General features: G+C 37.6%; 1 protein-coding gene across 1 annotated transcript; it reads left to right on the top strand.

The window, feature by feature from the left end:
* The first annotated feature begins 2,034 nt into the window (after positions 1-2,034).
* Positions 2,035-20,389, top strand: LOC135694376 (serine/threonine-protein kinase PLK1). Its single transcript, XM_065213081.2, has 11 exons — positions 2,035-2,309; positions 9,953-10,126; positions 10,593-10,700; positions 13,884-14,000; positions 14,156-14,373; positions 14,840-14,935; positions 15,525-16,024; positions 16,547-16,850; positions 17,359-17,488; positions 17,962-18,075; positions 19,261-20,389. The coding sequence occupies exons 1-11, from the start codon at positions 2,244-2,246 to the stop codon at positions 19,483-19,485; spliced, it is 2,052 nt and encodes a 683-aa protein (XP_065069153.2). The 5' UTR covers positions 2,035-2,243; the 3' UTR covers positions 19,486-20,389.
* The last annotated feature ends 484 nt before the right edge of the window (positions 20,390-20,873 follow it).

Raw genomic sequence — 20,873 nt, 5'->3', positions numbered from 1 at the left:
GCCCGGTTAATTAATTTTGGCAAGACAGTGTCCAATGATTTTAGTCCATATGCAGTAGAATCGTGGTTTTTTACGGTTTGTTTGATAAGAGACTTGTTTTAGTTGTTTTTGTATTTTACATTTTTATATATGAAATTCTAATCATATAAAGTGCACTCCCTTTAATTAACGTAACTATCAGTTTTTTTACGAATTCTCCCTCCTTCCGTTTATTATCACCCCATTTTTATTAATTTTTAAAAATTTCCCGACTCCAAACTATTAAAACCTTGCTTCTATTTAGAACTTGAGAGTAAGTCATTTGCCTTGCCTTAGTAGCAAGTCAGGGATGCCTGACGGGGTAATGAGGGGCAAGCTTACATAATTACAATAACGAGTTTCTCCCATGACGTCACAAGAGAAAGGCGAATGATGATAAAGCGACTTGGCTAGGTCACACTATTTTGCTTCATTTCAATATCAAAACGCTTTTATTTCAAAAAAAGTTCAGATCTACTATAAGAGCAGTGCAACGCTTCAATTAAGAGAATAAAAAAAATCATGTCACAGGCACTTTAAGTTATTCTACAGTTTTTATGCAATAAAACAAGATTGCTGATTGTTCTCATTTAAACCTAATATAGGCTTAGCTAAAGGTTTTCCATGAGTGATTGAGATTAAATACTTATTGTATAGTTCCATTCAAGGAGGCTAGGTCTTGTAGCACAAATAGACTGGGTGGGGTCTAGGGAATGGTAGCTAGAAGAGCCCATAGCACAAAGTACAGAGGGACCGCAGAGGCAGATAGGGTGCTGAGAGCGCTTATTCCCCCCTTTGTTTATGCGTTTCGGTAACCTTATGCATTTCGGTCTGGGTACACAAACGCATGACAATTTTGGTTTTGCAAAAACGTACCCAAGCATTTAAACAATAGAGTACCAAAACGAATGGTGGAATTTAGTATGCAAAACAGTCCGGGTACACAAACGCACGGCAATTTGGGTTATGCAAAAACGTACCGAAGCACTTAAACAATAGGGTACCAAAAAAGCAAAACGGCCGGGTACACAAACGCGTGACAATTTTGTTTGTACAAAAATGCACCCAAGTCTTTAAAAAATAGGGAACCGAAACGAATGGTGGAACTTAGCATGTGAACCAGCCTTTAAAATGGGGTGCTAATAAGAAGCGGTGTTGTGATTTCCCTTGTTGAGCTTATGCAATAAAAAGTACAACATTATTCGCGACTCCAAAGTCAAGTGTGAAATTTTAAAGTCGAAAAGAGTTGTGTTCAATTTGTTACTCATAGCGTGTCAAAACATCACACTACGATGAAATCACAAGATTTGAAACACGTTGCGTTTCACAATGTTACACTTTTGCATAGGGTACCAAAAGGCATATTACACCGGCAATGAGTCTTCTTGCTTTTGGCTTTTACAGGGCCCGCGCCAATGGGGGGCCGGGGTGGCCATGGCCCCCCACTTTTTTGCGAAACAAGTAGTTTTAAAACTGCAATAGAAGGGGTAAGAAGCCTTAGCCCCTACATTTTTAGCCTTGCCCCCCCCCCCCACTTTAAAATTCGTGGTGCGGGCCCTGTTTTAGCTAACAATACCTCATGATTGCCTAGGTTGATAAGAAGAGATATCTAAGAGGAGATATTGTACCAGACTTGTTTAGCAGCATCCGACCAACAAGCTTTTGTGATTTATACATTCTACTATTTTGTTTTTGCAACTTGTTTCGTTGTTTGATTGTGATTTCGGAGACCTTTTTGCCATCGTTTGCATTTTTGTGTTGCAGGGATGAGGACAAGTGTGACCTGTTCGTTGAAGTGATTGAAACAATTATCGTAAATTTATAACTTGTTCTCAACTAGCTATACATCTGGTGACCTTTGGAGCTATCCCCAGTATCTTCTGCAGACAAAGATCAAGCGATTGCCAGCCAAAACAATGCACTGACCTGAGTACCTGTCCATGCTTCGCTGGTCGCCTGCCTTCGTTCACGCATGCGCATGCATCTACGCAATGCTGCCATAAAGAGCAGCCTACATAGCAAGTAAGCGCATGGGAGATTCTCTACACAGATATAATGCGCGGTGCTGGTTTCACCGTAAAATATTTGCCAAAATGTAGCGGAAAAGACAATTGCTAGTCTGCTCGTACATATAACCATGATATGATTCGTCTGAGGGGGAGACGAGGTGATCTTCAGAAAGAAAACTTGGAAAAATTTGCTTAAACACATTGCGCGGCTAAAAGATGACCAAAGTGAAACAAGGCAGATTCTATGAAATGAAATCAACTGGATGGGATTGCAATATCGAGGTATATATCTGCTGTTTTTCTGCGACTTTAGCATGTTCATAGTTTATAAACCGGCCTAGTCGAGTCATGGTCCTACCTTGCTTTGATTTGGTGGTTTACAGGTAGGACAGGGTTAATCATGGGCTGCTCATTCACGACCATTATTTTCGTTTTCAAGGCTCGCATGTATATAAAGTTGCGAACTTTAACTGATATCAAATGCATGTACATCTTATAAAAATATAAGGCTCAATTTCTGCAAAATGTTTGTTCTGCTGATCAGCTTCAATTGCTACTTAAATATTTGCGAAAGACTTCAAACAATCTTAATATATAAAGAAGCTAACTGTGTACCAAATTTACATTGAAGGAACAGAGTAAAACTTCATGAAACGATTAAAGGGACAGAGAGTAGAAAATTCATAACGACAAATATCAGTCGGTGTAATCGAAGGATAGTTCACTATTGCAAATAGCGTACGAGATTTTCCTAAAAACAAAAGGATATCCAGAGATTTTCAGATAAAACAATAGGATTTTCACCAAAGATGTACGAAATTTTCATCAAGTGATTTGCCCCTCGGATATAATTGTGAAAGTTTGATAGGCCAAGAAATAATCATTAAAATTCCGTGTAGCTAGAAATCTTGTCAAAAACTATATCATATTAATCTTTCCGCTAAGGCCTTTTCACCTTCAAATGATACTAGAACACATTTAAGTCACCACGTCACTATAAAATCACAATTTATTCAAAGCTGCTTTTACCTTTCTGGGTTATAACATCGATGGCTGGAACCTGTAAGCCCCGGCTGTAAAAAATCGTAATAAATTGCAAATAGCTTGTCTTGGGGTGATTGGTATCTGTCTTGTATTAAAGCTCATATTTTGCTGATATTTTCAAATAACTTTAAGCTGGAGATATTTTCACTCTTTCTTTTCATCATATTAAACGAGTTTGTTTTGATATACTACTAACCTTAATACTTACATTAGTACCCAGTTCCCTTCCTACTCTGGAGACATGCTTCAATGTAAAATGAACTTGAATTTTTATTACATAAAAAACGAAGTGTCAGAGCTCTTATGTGGTTTGGCTATACTCTTTTCTGGCTATGCTCTAATTTTTTTTCTGGTTGAATGGTGAACCGAAAATGTTGAAAATCAAGGGACGTCTCATGAACGTTTTTTATTTTTATTTTGAAGCTACAAAATAAGGATTCAATCATTCTTATAAAGATAAACACTTTTACAGTACTTATCGATTTTTTCAAAATGTTTGTTTTCATCTGCATTTCAAAATGTTTTACAAATAATGTTACCTACCTTGCTAAAATAGATTATTATTTGATCGTTATAAACAAGTGTAGGTAGCCATGTCCTGATCATCAAGTTTGCCTCTTAAAATAAGTAGCTGAATTATTTAACTGAATCGTTTGGTTTATTAGGGATATGGGGGTTGGTGATTGTGCACTTTCCGTCGATTGAAGTACCCAAAATGTCCTCTAAACACTCTATCCCTTTAAAGACGGTCCGGATATGATAGCCGGGGTCGTGTCATTTAGCGGGATCAATTTGTGTAACAAAATTCAGTATACAAATGAGAATTATTGGCAGCATGAATACAAGTCAATTTTAGAATATCGTCAGCTACTGATACAGTAGACTTGCCTTTAGATCAAGCTAATTACGTATCTATTGTACATACTGCCAACCATGTGCGGTTTTTAATGTCTGGGGCATTACTCAACCAAGTCCTGGCCTTTTCATTTTTTTCAACTGCTCATAGCCAACCAAGTACCTGCTTCTAGCAAAATATTCAAAATATCTCCATACTGTTGCCTGCATCGCTTGTTATTTAGGGTGCGACCTTTGCTAAAAGTCCTTTTAACGCTCTGTCGCTTACGTGTCGTTTTGAACATATTTTGATGTAGTTTAAAAGAATCCGAGTCTCAGAATCAGTAAAAAATTAGAAGGAAACTAAAAAGAAGCTGAGGCTTTCGTTATCGTTATCATTATGTCGTTGCAAGAAACTTGCAAACAAAAAACACTAGTTATAAACGCAGAAAGTTAAGAAATCAAAACTACAGCATTCAACTTCATTTGGACTGAAGAAACTGTTAGAGTTACGCGGAAGATTGTTGCAGACATGCGATAATGACACACTACATATTCAATAACCAAACGAATTCTGCCATATTGCATTTACAAAAGCACTCGGTAAATTAAGAGGTTAAGTGCTCCATGTAAAGAGAGAAGATAAAACGTCATTTCTAACAGAGACTACGACAGCCTTCAATGAAAACCGATTTAAAGTGATATTTTATATATTTGAAGGTCTAAAATCTGTTACAGAAGTATTAATTTAAAAAACGCAGCTAAAAAGTTTTACCATCTGACATCTTCACACAAGAGACAAAAATTCAGCGTTCCAGCGTTTATATAGGGAGCCTGCTGTTGGTAGTCCAAAAATCTTTATCTTGTGTGAAGCTGCAATTCGCGCCTAAGCCACAAACCTAAAAGAGGCCAAAAGCTGCTTGCGTAGTTTGTATCGAACTGGCGAGAGAAAACATAAAATGACATTGCAGGTGTCAAGGAGGGTCTTTTGGGGGCCATTTTCCGTCTCAAACGTCGAACTTCTCATGTACCGAACTTGAATAAAGAATACAGTACATGAGAATTGCGACGTTTGAATCAATTAGGAATTGCAAGTTTAATTAAAAGCAGCAGAAAAATTTGGATCGGCAGATCTTGGCGAGCTACGCAAGCAAAGCGCGACTGGGTTTCAAACGTCGAACTTTTCATCTACCGAACTTAATGCATAATTTATTCATTGCTCTTTGTCCAAAAAGTATCATTTTCAAGACGATATTCCACCAACCCTGGTTGCGTTGAAGTCTTCTGCATGTTCTCTTCACCTCCATTCCTTGTTTGGCTGCTGTCAGTTTCCTCGAAGCTGTCAACAACAAGACAACAAATAGCAACACTTGAACTCTCCTTCTTCTTTGCTTCGCTACAATCTTCAATCTTGCCTCTTCCAATCTCCTCTTCCTTCTGGGTTCCAGCAGCAATCTCCTTACAAATGCGAAAAGCATGTTCTCGGGCCATATTGAATGTCCGTAATCAAACCTACAATACTTAAATACTTCATGTATGAACAAGGCATGTATGAACAAGCCCGGCGAGCAGCACAAAAATTTCGATGTTTGAAACGGGAGTCGTACCAAACAAGCCCATGTGCTGCACCAAATTGAAGAAGTTCGCATTCAAAAGTGTAGGAGAGAAGGAGACTCGCCTACCTTCAAATGTGTTGGAGAGTAAAGTTAGAATTCTATGGATACAGACCTATAAAATTTGCTTTTTTGCAATTATGTTGTACAGAACGAGTATTATCTACCATTTATAATCAATATAGAAAATCCGTGGAAAGATATTGCTGAAATGGTAGAAAAGGCAGAGCACTGGGGCCAAGGAAACTTTCTAAAAAGGACGCCCTTTCAAAATTCGAAAACGTTATTTCAGTAGAGGTAAACAGCACTTTCCGTAGGTTCCCTGAATGCTCCTTCTTTAGCTGAAACACTGTCAATCAATGCAAGGGATGGACCCCAATGAAATACCGTAAAATAGGCTTAAGCCACCCAGCTTTTGATAGGAGCCCAACGGCGATCAAAGTGCCCTTGACCTCAGCCTTTTTCTTATTAAGGAAAGTCAAAAAGACATTTTGCCTCTTTCAAAAAATTTTTGTATGCTTGCTGCTTGCTGATGACATTACTGAAAGGTCGTAAGCGATTATTATGTGCCAGAAGTAAGCCTATTTTGAAGATACTTGAAGGCATTTGACACAGGTAAAAGTGGCTTACAGTGCCAGGTAAAAGTGACACAGGTAAAAGTGGCTTAAAGCCACTCGACCACGAGCGGTTGACCAATCAAATTGCGCTCAGAGAAAAACACGTGAACAGTTTTCGCCTTTCTGCAAATTGGTGAAATCCTAGAGCAGCGCGCGCAGTGGTTTCACGTGTGCGGTTTTCATTACCTTTCTTGTGCGCGTGCTCTGATCAATTTGGCCTAAGTTATTTTTGGATTCGCTGTACTTATGCTTGTCAAATGTCTTTAAGCAGATCGAGATACAAATATCAGTTACGGAAAAAATGAGTAGAGGAAGCGAATTGTTTTTCAAATGCCCTTGTCTTCTAGCCTGTCTCGTTGCATCGGGGTCGTACAGGCGTCACTGAATGCTGCAAACAGACAGATTTATCTTAAAGACAGTGGCGCAGCGAGGGCGTGGCAAGGGGGGCAGACGCCCCCCCCTCTCTGGGAAATCTCTGGGAAAAAGCGTTTTCTGGCGTTCAGAATGGTGTGGACCCCAATTTTCCACCTCTCAACTCGTTTTTCCCCCTCCAATCTAACAACCCTGGCTACGCTACTGTTTAAAGGTACAAAAATAGTACTATGCCTGCCAATTCCACACCTAAAAAGTGTAGTCATATCTGACTTGTTTGAGTTGCCATGTTTACCTTGCAGTTTGGCTGTTACGCTGTCTACCTTGAGAATCAGATCTTCAACAAGAGGAATCTTTTGAAGTGGCCATGATGTCGGAAAGTGCCCACTGCTAAGCACTTCTCTTTCAGCATGATTTATTCAATATTTACAAAAATGTACTTATGTTGCATTCCCGCGTATCGTTGATAGTTAAAAACATTTCGATGCAACAGCTGGCATTGATAAAGGCATGATGCATCAGCTTTTCTGATCTGTTTGCAATAAAGACTTATGCTAAATTGACGCTGATAAAATAAGCTCTGCAGTTAAGTATTTTCTTTGAGAAGTGGAAAACTGTTCTTTTCTATGATAGCTTCAAAAGGTTATCACAAAGTAGAAGCCTGCATATGGTAACTATGTCAAGTCGTTTTAATTGTAGACAGACAGGAGGGTAGGAAAGGTGTTGCAGCCCGATTCCGTTTCAATGCGAGTTTTTCCAATGACATAACTCGTGTATTTCAAGTGCGAAGTAATATGTAATATGAGGATTATGAGGGCAATTTTATGCCCCTGCCTAGGCAAAGCAAAGTCGCAGAATAAGAATAGTTTTTGTTATTCTGTGGCAAAGTTGTGCTGAAGCTTATCTTATTCTGAGCTTGTTTGTATCTGTTAATGTGTGTTCACGCCAGTGGTGGCGCCAGAAATCTTCCGACAGAGGGGTTGGAGCTTCCGACAGGGGAGCTAAAATGACTAAAATAAGCAGTTTTCGTACGTTATTTTATCAAATATGCTCCGACAATAACCTAAAATTTCCTCCGATGGGGGGGGCTAGATGCTTCCGACGAAGGGGCTGTAGCCCCCCTAGCCCACCCTTGGCGCCACCACTGGTTCACGCCCATTGAACGGAGTCAGCAGCTGTCCAAAAAGTTGAGAAAAAACAATAACAGGTGAAAAATACGAAACTTTTGCACGCAGATGTTCAAATTGGAAGTTTTCCAATATGAGAGCATTTGCTTTAACTTCAAGACAACCCTCCTCTATGACGATAGCGAAGCTAAAGGGAGGAAACCTCGATACCATGTAATTTTCCTTTCACTTCACATGCTAAACATTCCGTACAAACATACAAATTAAGGTTCCAAACATTATAAGCCTAAAAAATTTAAGCCGTGATGCTCTTTCTTTTGCGAGATTGTTACTCAGGATCTGCGGAAACACCGGAATATAGAAAAGTGTCTTTAAAAGCTTTGAGTTTTGTGACTAGCTTTATCTTTAGTGAAAATTAGGTCCAGATGAACCTCATAATTTCATTCGATTTGCCCTATTGTATTATAACTTTAATCTGTCAGTGAATTTCAACTGTACAGTATTAAAGCAGAATTTCTGAATTTTGTCATATAGGCAGCTTTAAAGGCATTGAGTCATGGTAAATAGGCCTTCTCTATAGGGGGTCATTTGGTTTCGGCGTGATCGCTGCTATTTCATGTGATATTTGCATCCACTGTTGACAACTTGCTATTGATTGAAATTTTTTTGTCAATCAGTACGAGGTGAGTTCATGTGACCAGTTCCAGGTCAACCAATAGCATCGCAGTCATGAAAATCATGACTCAGCGGATTTTGCACTTAGGGTATACCCAATCTATTATATCATGACTCAATGCCTTTAATAATTAATGACAGTCCATTAAGGATTTTGCTTTACCTGCCCCTGAAACGTAAAAGTGTTCATGGGTAACACAGGCTCTTTACATAGGAAAGCATATCGTTTTGTCGATATTAGCTAATTTTTAGTAAGAAGCTTTGCTCAAAAACGTTTTAAAACAATCTAAAAGGTTTCCAGTATGCTTGGGCATCATTTTAGGGCCTGTTTATATGGAAGAGGGCTGACCCTCTTTGCCGAGATCTCACCTCCTGGTATAATCCCTTATGAAAATCGTTTTGATTTATATGAGGGGAGGGCTGGCAATCTCGGTGTTGAGTACCCAAGATCTCGCCCAGGAGGGCTGAAAATTTCCCATATAAACACAATTAGGAGGGCTGGCCCTCCTAGGTGAGAGGCAAGGTAACGATGTGTGCATGCGTAACTGAGTCATTTGCATTCAAAAATGGCTATCATTTGATATAACATTAACAGAAAACGTTTCTGGTCAGCCATGTTGATGAAAGACCAACAAAAGGCGCGAAATTGCAACTGTTTAACGAACGCTACGCAGGAGCTTAATTTCAGCTCTCCTTGGAGGGCCAGAAAATTTCATGCAAACGCATGATGAGATCCCAAGGCATCCTAAGAGGGCTACCCCTCTTCATATAAACGGGCCCTTAGAAGACGTTTTTTACGAATTATCCAAGCTCCACTTAATTAAGTCGGCAGTTTTCCGTGTAGAGTACGTATACTGATTTTTCAGCAAGCAAAACAGGAAAAGTTTGCGAAATTGGACCTGATTTTATAGCCTTCATAACCTTAGGGATAATTTCTGCTAAGCTATTTGAAACCACATGGAAATGGTTTTTTAAGGAGAAGGCTGAAACAGTGTCTTGAATTCTTTAAGTTACCTAAACTGTATCACAGCCCCTTCTGATAAAGGATCCACGGTAGCAAACAGTTAATGACCGATCCTCAGGGAGATGGTTAACGTGGCTTATTTCTCTAGACGCGATCGTTGAGCACTTCAACTCGATTTCAGTGAAGCTCTTTCCTGCAGCGTGTTCTTGTGCTCTCGCCTATCTTCACAAAGTGCAGCCGTCCATTAAAAGCGGCATGCTTATTGCAGATGCATGAATGCTGCATTATGTAAATTAGATATTCCGAATATCAAGCCATTGATAGCATCTTTTCACCATCTTTATTTACATGCATCGTATACATGAAACGCCGAAGAAGCGTGTTGCATACAGTCAATCAACCAGCCCTCGGCCAATCAGTTAACAGGTTCGAACATCAGCCAATCATATTCGAGCGTCGCTCGCATGATTGGCCAATCGAGGCGCGCATTCGAAGTCTTATCAATCTACACGCCCCCTGGAGGCAAGAAAACCACGGCATTACTTCAGAAGAGTGTTGTGCATAGCGAGAGCTCAAGAAAATTAACAAGCTTACTGTATATCAAAGATTTTAGTATCATTTATATTTTTGGTTTTGAAGATAGACGCGTGAGTCATAGATGTTTTTATTTCTAACCTAGTTTGAGAAACTGCATCTCAAGAAAATGTTATCAGCATATTGTGCCACGAAACATGAAGACAAAAATGAGCATGGAGCACATACGAAGTCGCAGCCAATATTGCCGGAACTACCACAAGTTGTTGTTGACCAGAAAACAGGAAAGCGATACTTCAGAGGAAGGATACTCGGGAAGGTTAGCATTATGTACTCGTGTTTTCGTTGACCATTCGCAGCAAGCTTACTTTCTACCCAAGAAGGCGATGCTTTACTCTAGCGATAGCCTACTCAAGCTGTCTTAAACAGCTTTTTTGGATAATTTCATTATAACGTGAGCAGTTCAATAAGAACCAATTTCAAACTCCCAAGATCCAGGGTACGAGCTATAGCAGTAGTTATAAAATATTTGCGAGTGAAAGAAGCTCCCTTGTCTGATACAATAAAATGCAAAATACAGGAAAACATGTGTAGTCTCGATTAACTTCGAATCTTTTAGTGTGGTTCACATGCGCTATGTTTCCTTGTGCATTTTATTCAAATCATTCCTTTGTGTACAATGTTGCGCTGTTTATACCTGAATTTTCTTCCTTCTCGTGCTTTAAATTGTTATTGGCCTAATTCGAGATGAAGATTTTTTTAACAATTGTATTTCTTATTGCCAGGGTGGATTCGCGAGGTGTTATGAAGTAACCGACATGCAAACAGACAGAAAATATGCATGTAAATCTATTTCTAAGCTAAGGATTGCAAAGCCACACCAAAAGGATAAGGTAATATTTTACTGATTAATTTTCATGACAGCATTTGCTCTGTTATATTTACTTCTAAAGTAACTGTAAGGTTTGATAGGCACTGTTCATTGCTGTTCCAGTAAGAAGTTCTTGGGAGTTAGACTTTAAAGTATACTCTTAAGAAGTTCTTGGAAGTTAGACTTTTTAGTATACCCTTTTCCCGCTTTTTCTAGCTTCAAGTAAACAAAAGCCCCCCTTGAAGATTTTCACCAAATGGCAGGGTGCAGTATTGTATAATTCTACCCCCAAATGTGAACTTGCTTTTTTAACGTGCTTGACCCTCATTCTTAAATTGCAGCCACATGGTCTCTCGTTTTTAAAAACATTACGTCATCGTGCCTCTGTTTCACGATAGTCTCTCGATGACAGTTTGATACCCGCACTGGTCTTGTAATTGAGTCCATTGACAATGTTAACAGGCTTTGACCGCAATGCATGTGCTTACTTCATTTATAAGTCTGATGTTGTGTTGTTTTTGCTTATGATTATGAATGCAAATCACGTTTGCTGCATATTGTCTAGTGCGTTATGATTTGAAACGTCATCAGTTAAATTGATTTAGATAGTTGCAGCGAAACCTCAAGCTGTTTAGTAGCCTTACAATGTTGATTATTCAGTGCCGTCGGAACGAAATAAATTTGGGGGGGGGGGCTGCCCATTGTTTCCATTCTCATTCAGTACACTGCTATAAAAGAAACATACTACAGTTTGATAATTGCTCCCCCCCTTCTCTCAGTTCCGACGAGCCTGTTATTGATAGGGTATTAGATACATAGGGAAAAATTAAGTCCAGTTATGCTAATCGCAACGCCATTTTGACTTCAGTATAAAAACTCTCTGCCATACAAGCGAACAAGTAATAATTGCAAATAAATCTATTTTAAAATGATATATCTAGTATGACTTTGAACATTTCTCTAAAAAGGCATTTTCAATAAATTTTTGAAAGTCAACTAAGCTACCTTTTGAAATTTTATTTTGTACCAATCACTTACATTAACCAACCTATTAATTTGAGTGTCATTACAATAACATGATAGCGGTGGTAGCAGTTATGATTATCATTATTATTATTATGAATTCGGTGTTACAAAGTCTGATTAGGGTTGGTCATGTGACATTACTCACGCTCTGTTCTATGAATCATTAATAAATGCAACCATTCCCTGATAAAAATCAACGCCTTATTTGGTATAGATCTAATTACCTTGAGATTAATAATTTACCCGAGGCGCGTTTCAATTGTCTTGGCAGTATTCGTTATTTGATTTGAATACCAGTGTAGTGAGTTTATTCAAGGTATAGGGGTCAGGATAGCAGGGCCATTGAACTGCTCAGTTGCTGTGTCGCCTTATGAAATAATCTGATCATAGACGCCGAATTTTCATTTTTCAGTGACTCGCACAAGATTTAAAATGAAAATATTGTTATAAAACGGTGTTCGTAGTATTCGCTAAGTCTCAAAGATCCAACTCAATCTAAGCAAAAAGGTCCTTGTTTCTTTTTCGTTTGCCGTTTCTAAAATGGAGACTGTTTTTTACGGTTAATCACAAAGCTATACTGCATTAGAAAGTCGCAAAGCGGGGTCCTTTTAAAATAACCAGGATGATTTCAACCCCCATGACCCTACGTGGATACTGTATAATATTCAATAAATGCAATGCCTGCAAAAGTTAAATGTGTTCCTTTTCTGTGAATTGGGTTGTCCCTAATTTTAGAGGATATCTTTGCGTATTGCATTTTTTCCTAGATGTCTTCGTGAAATTAAGATCTGTCTAGAAAAAAATTTGTCTCTAGAATGAATCTTGCCTAAATTTGTTATAAAACATGAATCATCCTTCCAAAGCAATATAATCTTCACAAAAGTGAGCTTATTTTAGGAAGATTGTCTGTCTAGATAAACATGTTCCATGGAATTTAGGGCAGTACATATATGGTGAATCAAATAATATAAATGGGTGAAAATGGGATTGCAAAGCATTAGATTTCTAAGGATGAAGAATGAATCAAAATTTTTAAGCACTAGTTAACCCCACTTTCCAGTAGATTGGTCTTTACTCAAATAGAAGGTTATCTACCCACTGTAAAAGTGTTGATTTGAATACGTTTCAAGGTTAGCAAATCCCTTAAAATCTTAAAATATTCTCCATCAGCTGTACTCTAGCTTGGGCAGATTACAAAAGTAAACCAAACAGTTAACTGCATTTTGCAAATACATAAGCCAGAATTGAATGCAGTAGCCGATAGCTTTAAAGGCATAGCACAGCCAGTCCAATAAACCCACATGCAAAAGAAGCGAGTCGATAAAGAAAGCAAGCGTGTTGTGCATTTACCAGTTTCAATGGACGTCTAATTAACAAGAAAACAACCACCTGCTGACCTTGAGTTGCCCGAGTCCCTTTAAAATATATGTCCTTCACGTAACCCACACCCATCTACAACCTCACGTACAGAGACTGACACTGACCCCTTTTTTCTGGGGAGCAATTATGTCAACTAAACCGACAAAAATGCTCCTTTAAAATAAGTCATAATTTGACAACAGAAGATATGACAAAAATTTCTTGAGTGACAGAAGAAAACGATGTCTACTGCAGATATCTCTTTCACGTTATTAAACTTCTTTCATTCTTCACTTTTCATTTTCCACTTTTTAAGCTACCGAAGTAACCCAAAGCCAAAATTTAAGTTTACAGACAACTTTTAAATTTTCCGACAATCTTTAATTTGGAAAGCTAATTAGAAATATAAAATAAAGCTGCAGCCAAACAATATCGACTCCCATTTGGGCACTATAACTGCCTTTTTCGGAATTGATGGCGGAAACGGGGCACCTCTCAGTAATTTCCAAATAGTGTAAATAAATTATGATGTGGCAAACCTCTCTCTCCGGACAGTCCCCCAGGACAAATTTTTAACCGCTTAAAAGCATTTAAGGCTTCTGTTTGAAGGTATCGATTTTGACATTCGAACTAAAAAAGCTTTGTACTTCTCTTTCATCATCAGCATGATTATTATCACTATCAGCATTGTGATAGTAACAAAATAGCCATCATCATAATCATCCTCATAATCAATCATCATCATCGTCACCAAGAACAACAATCACAAGATGATCTCATTTCTATCAAACAAGATTTTACAAAATACTTTTTTTTACAGATTGCTAATGAAGTCGACCTTCACAAAAGTATAAAGCATCGGTTTGTCGTCGGCTTCCAAGGATATTTTGAAGATGAAGAAAACGTTTACATTTTACTAGAGCTGTGTAGTAGAAAGGTATGGACGATAGCCTTGTATTATACCATTTCAATGCAGGTGATAGCATTTTATGATTATCAAAGAAATAGCTTTAAACTAGATTGATGAGATAATATCAAGATGATGAATATTCTAAAAACTATGCGTGATAAAATGTTGTATTTTAATTTCAGTCATTGGTTCAACTGTTGAAGCAACGGAGAACATTGACAGAGCCTGAAGTTCGCTATTTCATCCACCAGACTATTCAAGGGGTTGCTAATGTTCACGACAGGAATATTATACACAGAGACATTAAATTAGGAAATTTATTTGTAAATGACGATATGGAGATTAGAATTGGAGATTTCGGCCTTGCAGTGAAAGTTGTCGACAAAAATAAAAAAGAAATGTAAGTATTTCGTTTTATCTAGAGAATTTCTGGAATGTATTTTTGTTATAATTTTGCTGTGTTACGATGTATCAAGGCTATGAACCTAGAATTTTTGTTTTGTATACTGGTATAGAATCTCTTAAGAATACGTTACATACTAATCACACAAACCTCTAAGGTTACCGATATATTTGTTCTATATAATCGTTCTCTTTATGTTCTATACATCCTTGAATTGAATTGAACTGTAAACTGGTATCTTTTGATAAAATGTTTTCTTGGAAACGTTCTCCCGCACCTGTCTTTAGCTAATATTTTCTAATGCAGTAAACTGTCAGTTGTCTTCTGGTTTCATCAACCTTTACAGAATGCTGCCTACCTTTCTGCAATGCTGTTTAGCATCACCATGCAGCTTTCTGTATGACACCCATTGCGAATCATTAATGATTCACAAATACATTAATGGATATCTCTTTGCCTTTAGGTCTGTATGTGGAACACCAAACTACATTGCACCAGAAGTTTTAGGAAAGTCTGGGCACAGTTTTGAAGTTGATACATGGGCTCTTGGATGCGTTATGTAAGCTAACTATCATTGTTCTTTCCGTACCTCCTTCTATATTGAGTTTAAAGCCTAGCCGTTTCAAAATTTACGAAATGTGCAAGCGAGAAAATATGATATGTATGATTTCCTTCCAACATTTAGCCATTCTATTTGCAAGGTATACGGATGGGAGGAGGCCAGATAGTATGCCCTTAAGGTTATTCTAGTACAATGCCCGACCCTTTTATATCCCAACAGTGTATTAAACTAACTGATTGTTTCTTTTTTTTTGCTCCTTCTGAATCTGAAAAGCTTCATGCGGCAAAAGTTGGGAATGTACACCCCCCCCCCACACTTCCCCGCGCGCTCCGCCCTTGGGCAAGTGCTTCTATTAATGCATCTTGCACTCATCAAATTATCTTTCATGCATTGGAAAATTTCCTAAAATTAACATCTTTAGGAGCCTTATACTAGTCTAAGCAAACATACTTCAAAACTGTATGACATCAATTTTAGTTGTACTATTACAACTTATTACAACAAGCTTTCATTATACTCTTTTCTATGCTTCAACAAAATTGCATTTTCTGATAGACTAACGGTTTGACGATTTTCTCCGTTGCAGGTATACCTTGTTAGTTGGTAGACCTCCTTTTGAAACAAGCTGCTTGAAGGATACTTACATGAGAATTAAAAATAACGAATACGCCATTCCATCAAGAGTCTCGAGATCAGCTGCTAATTTGATACAAAAACTTTTGAGCGAGAGACCCGAGGATAGGCCAACTCTCAGCTCTCTTTTTAATAACAGCTTCTTTACAAAAGGATTTTTACCACGATCCTTACCATCAATTTGTTGCATGACACCTCCAAAGTTCAGCTCAAGTGCGCATTCACGATATTCGAAAAGCAAGAAGAACTATCAGACAAATGACACACGTGATTCAGCCTTGTCAAAGTCACCTTGCTGTAGTGATGACGGAATGAGGCACCTTAAGAGTGCACTTTCCAATTTGAATTTACAGGGAAGTAATAAAATTGCTGATGAACAGAAAAGGCGAGAGCACGTTGAAAGTGGCGTCGAAAGTCAAGATTCGAACGGACACGAGATTTCAAACAGCTTAGGTGAGACTCTTCTTATTTACTGCATTTCATTCTTGCAAGAAAATTGTGACCATTCAAGAAGTCAGAACAAACCTATAGAAGGGATTAAGTAGCCTCAATAACAGAATTCAATACTTTAAAATATAAGAATGATTCCTTTTTTCGTTTCTTTGGTTCGCTTATCGTTCTTCCTTTTCTCTTTTCCTATCTTCTCAATAGAAATTAAAAAAGCCACTTCTTGGTAACACTGCTGTTCTGTTTTATTCTTCTCCTTTCTATTGCTCCAGAACATATCTTTAGAACACAACACACTTTACAGATAACTTTTCTAAATCTGCAATTAACAAGACACATCGAAGAGCTTTTTCTTAAAGTTGTAGGTGAAGCATTCCTTTAGAACTTGAAAGTTTGAGCCATTATATCTATATTTACTCAAATTTATATAAAGTTCTAGACAACGTTAGGGTGTGCTTTCTGGCTTATTTTCAACCAACGCTTGATTAGCTAGATCCAGGCCTAACAACCATTTCGATCTAATTTTAGATGAGAGCTCACTTGACATGTGCAATCCACGCCCGCTTTTTATTCGACTGAATGCTTGCTTGGATTCAATGCCAGATCCGAATCTATCTGCAAGATCAGATCCAATAAGCACTGGCACTTCAGATTCTGAAGAAGAGCCATATGAAGAACGCCCGGATGTCTTTACGGATTCAATGAAGAGATTGTGGATTACCAAGTGGGTCGATTATAGCAACAAGTATGGATTCGGGGCACAGTTATCCAATGGTTCCCTGGTCATTAGATTCAATGATGCTACGACACTGGCAATGACATCGGATAAAAAGTACGCACAGGCACACTTATAAGCAGCTGAAATATCTTTCAGGGTTTTTTCATATTTCTAGAAAAATTGCGTTGGAAGGTCTCCCCAATGACTTTGCAAACGATGCTAGTCATGTTTTACAAACAAATTGTCATGATAAAAGTACCCTTTCAGCTAGTCAAACTCCTTTAACACCATCAAACAGTCTCCTTTGACTGAGTTTTGTAAAGTAACCACAAAAGCAATTTGTTTCCAAGAAAAGTTCCAGAAACGATGTCATCTGTTGATGCCTCGATGAAGGTTCATAAGAAACAGTTTCTGATCTTGCAACTTTTGAAATAAAACAAGCAATTTCTGGCTCTGTCTGTTCTTGATACCAAATCTCATATCTTTTACCAAAGGATTTCATTGTCAGGAGAGAATATTTATACCCCATCATTAACTTCATTTCCAATTACCTTTGTGATTCAAAATGCTGCAAGATAATGTTACAGACAAATTTCTATTGTCAATTCCTTTCTTGTTTCAGGCGATTACAGTATTTCGATGAAGACCGAAACCTTTTTAGATTCAGTGTTAACAACATCCCAGATGATTTACTCAGAAAAGTTACATTATTGAATTATTTTGGGAACTACATGGACAAGCACTTACTCAAGGTGAGTTTTTTTACCTCCCGCAGTCACACGCGTAACGCGCGCGCATCTGCTCACTTTAAGACAAGACCCATTCGCAAAGACGAAACAGTTCATAATGAAAAAATAAACTGCTTAATTCCTTCTATTCTATAAGCATCCTAGCTTGCTTGGACAGCTTTTAAGATATTATTTTGTTCTAGCCATAGTTGATTGAAATATATTCTGTCTTCAATGTAATTATACATATAAAGGGAAATAAGTGTTTTTACAGTTCATTTTGCCTGTATCAGTGGAAAAGTACGGCACCCACGGTTTTTGTTGTATAGTTTTCTTTCAAAACTAAGGGATAACGTCAAGGAGCTGTTTTTTCAAGCTCAGCTAGAAATGGCACTTGATGATATGTTTTTAGCAACACATAGGCCTACTTGTGCTCACGGAATGATGTTACTGATTTTTGCTATTTTGCCCTAAATGCGTGATTATTCATTGCTTAGGGAGGTGACTTGAACAGTCCACGCCGTGACGATTACGCAGAGCTGCCTATCATTGACACGTGGTTCCGAACTGAGAAAGCCATGGTCATGTACCTGTCGAATGGTACCCTTCAAGTAAGGAATTTATCTTATATGACGCTTGATTTGTTGTTAAAGCGTTTGCCGCGCTGGGGTTTTATAGACTTATTTAGTAGAATTATCAGCGACCTATTGAACTGTTTTCATGTCGTCTGACGGGACAACAACCTCGTTATTTTAATTTTTAAATGGCATTTTTCGTTGTAATCTAAAATTTTATAACAACTTAAAAACATTTATGTTTTAATCGTATTGTCATTTCTATTGATTGAATAGTCTATGCTTTGTGCTCAGCGTATAATTAATTGTAGCAAAGATTTAACTGACTCAACTCGAGAAGAACAGCAAATAACTCTGAATGTTTAATGAATGTTTCTCAAGTTTGTTTTGTAGATTGTCTGTCTGTGACGTAATATCGGTGATGTTTTGTGGCTGTGCAGAGGACGTTGTTGTTATATGTGACTATATGTTTCCTTTTGTGTAACCGTAGTTTTTGTGTTTAAAAGTAATTTACTAAGTATTTAACGTATCTACATTAAGCTAAATAGTACTTCAAGATAATAGTAAAAAATTGTCTCACTCAAGTAGATTATGTTTTCACACTGCTTTCTGTATTGTATACTATGTATTGTTCTGTATTGTATATCTTGCATTCAGGCGTTTCTTTACTTTTCGACAAACATCAAGTGTTATAATCTATTTAGTTTGATAATAACTACTCATTCCCTTTCTTATTCCACCTGTATATCTAAGTTTAGTTCGTTGTACTGATGCAAGCCAACTGAAAATTAAGCATAGAGAAACGAAAAGGAGAAGCTATATTTTATATGGTAAAGATGAAAATCACACGTGGAAAGCCCAGACCACTATCTCAACCTATATGGGCGATTGATAGCAAGGTTGATCGTAGCTATATCGGCTACAGTATTGTTAAAAGTTTAGTAGTTGAGGGCTGCTATGCAAGGACGGTGGAAGGTTGTTTTTTGGGGTCTAAGGAGCCTTGAGCAAAACAACTCAGTTAATCTTAAAAAGGTTTTTTTAATAAACGGGAGGCCCAAAGCCAAGCGTCCACGGTTTCTGTCTAACCTTCTTCTTCCGGAAGTCCAGTGATTAAGTTCAACGTAAATTGATTCTAATACTCTTATGGTATAAACATGAAATAAACTGCATTTTAGAGTTATACTTCTTTATTGGCTAAATCTTTATTTCGGTTTTTTGCAGGTAAATTTTCTGTCAGATCATACAAAAATTATCCTCACTCCTGGGTCACTGCACAAAGACATTATCACGTTCATTAATCAGAACAGAGAGAGTAGCACACACACGTTTAAAGGAATATCCAGAAAAGGCTGCAGTGAGGATGTAGCTGAAAGACTATATTATTGTCGCATGGTCTTGCAAAAACTGACTGAAGTTTACCAAGAAAATGATCGCCAATCAGTATAATGTCCATGTAGATCTTCTCCATTCTTCTAACGCGTAAATGCGACAGTCACTCATGATGTTGCGAAACGCTGGAATGGGGCGCAAGTTCGACATCGAAGCAGGAGGTTTAGTTGACCCCGCCTCGAGCAGATTAGTGCAATGTTGAAATTCTCCCTAACATTTTTCCATGGGTCAACAGTACCGTAAATTTCTAAATTGCCCAAATAAGACCATGAGATGCCTTTTGATAGTACAAAGATTGTTTTCAGACCTCAACTGTAAAAAAGTTTTAAAAGTTAATCGACCATCGATCACTAACTCACCCCAATACCCAGTACACGTCACCTCCACTTATTAATCCCCCTTCGACCACTCATAGAAGAATGCAAAGATTTTACATAGAGTTGGGCATCAACAAACATAAGGTTGATTTCTATGGCCGAACAAATCACTGATAACCCTTGTTCCAAACAAATCAATAAATTTATTATATCGAATAATTCACAACTACGCAAAAAGGCTAACGTGATAGATATAAATGAATATATATTTATTAATTGTAAATACCTGGTAAGAGATAGAAATATTGTAAATTTTGTATAATTTAGAAATTTTTAACTGTATCAATAATGAATTCTTATTAATTAGATTTGATGCAATTGATAAAAAAGATTTAACAAAATGGCTTGAGTGTCTTTGCAACAAATTTTGGAAGCATTTCATCCAAGAGATTTTTTTAATCAAATTTCCTGCACTAAAGCGTTCTAGGTCTAACCTCTTATATCTCTATGACAACTCTGGAGAATACCGATTGATAAACATCGGCCATTTCATAACATTCAGTAAAATAAATTGCCAGTCATCGAAGTGAGACAGCGTTGAAAAATCTGGTCAATTCATAGTTTTTTTTATTAAATTTTTTTTAAAAAGGCATGCCTATAGCCTTGGGAAAATTATTTTGAATTTTTCGAAAGCAATTTATCTTAAAAAACAGCGACTGAGACACTACATGTTTTGAAGCAGTTACATATGATTTACAGCTGTTTTTCAAGCTAAACAATTTCCATAAATTTTTGACCATTTTTCAAAGCCTATAGAGCTTGATTGATGAAATTTATTCACCCTTGATATGTGACAGGGTACGCCTTTTTGGTGCCCCTTGGGTTTTGCTTTTGTATAGATGGCACGATCGTGGAGTTTGTGTCCATTGTAGCAGTGCTCGAGTAAGCATTACATTGTGTTTTTTATACGGCCAAAGCAATAAGCGGGTAAGTGTGCATTAGCTTTAGGCATATAAGCTGTTTGTTGGCATAGTTTCTTCCTCACACGTTACAAGCCAACCAGAAGTTGGAATGTGGAGAGTAAAGGTTTTTTCTTGCGATGCAAACGACTAAATTGGCATTCTACAT

The sequence above is a fragment of the Rhopilema esculentum genome, chromosome 8, assembly GCF_057945365.1.
Source record: "Rhopilema esculentum isolate cy_ngs chromosome 8, ASM5794536v1, whole genome shotgun sequence".
NCBI classification, from domain to species: Eukaryota; Metazoa; Cnidaria; class Scyphozoa; order Rhizostomeae; family Rhizostomatidae; genus Rhopilema; species Rhopilema esculentum.
This window is presented reverse-complemented; position numbering and strand designations above follow the sequence as displayed.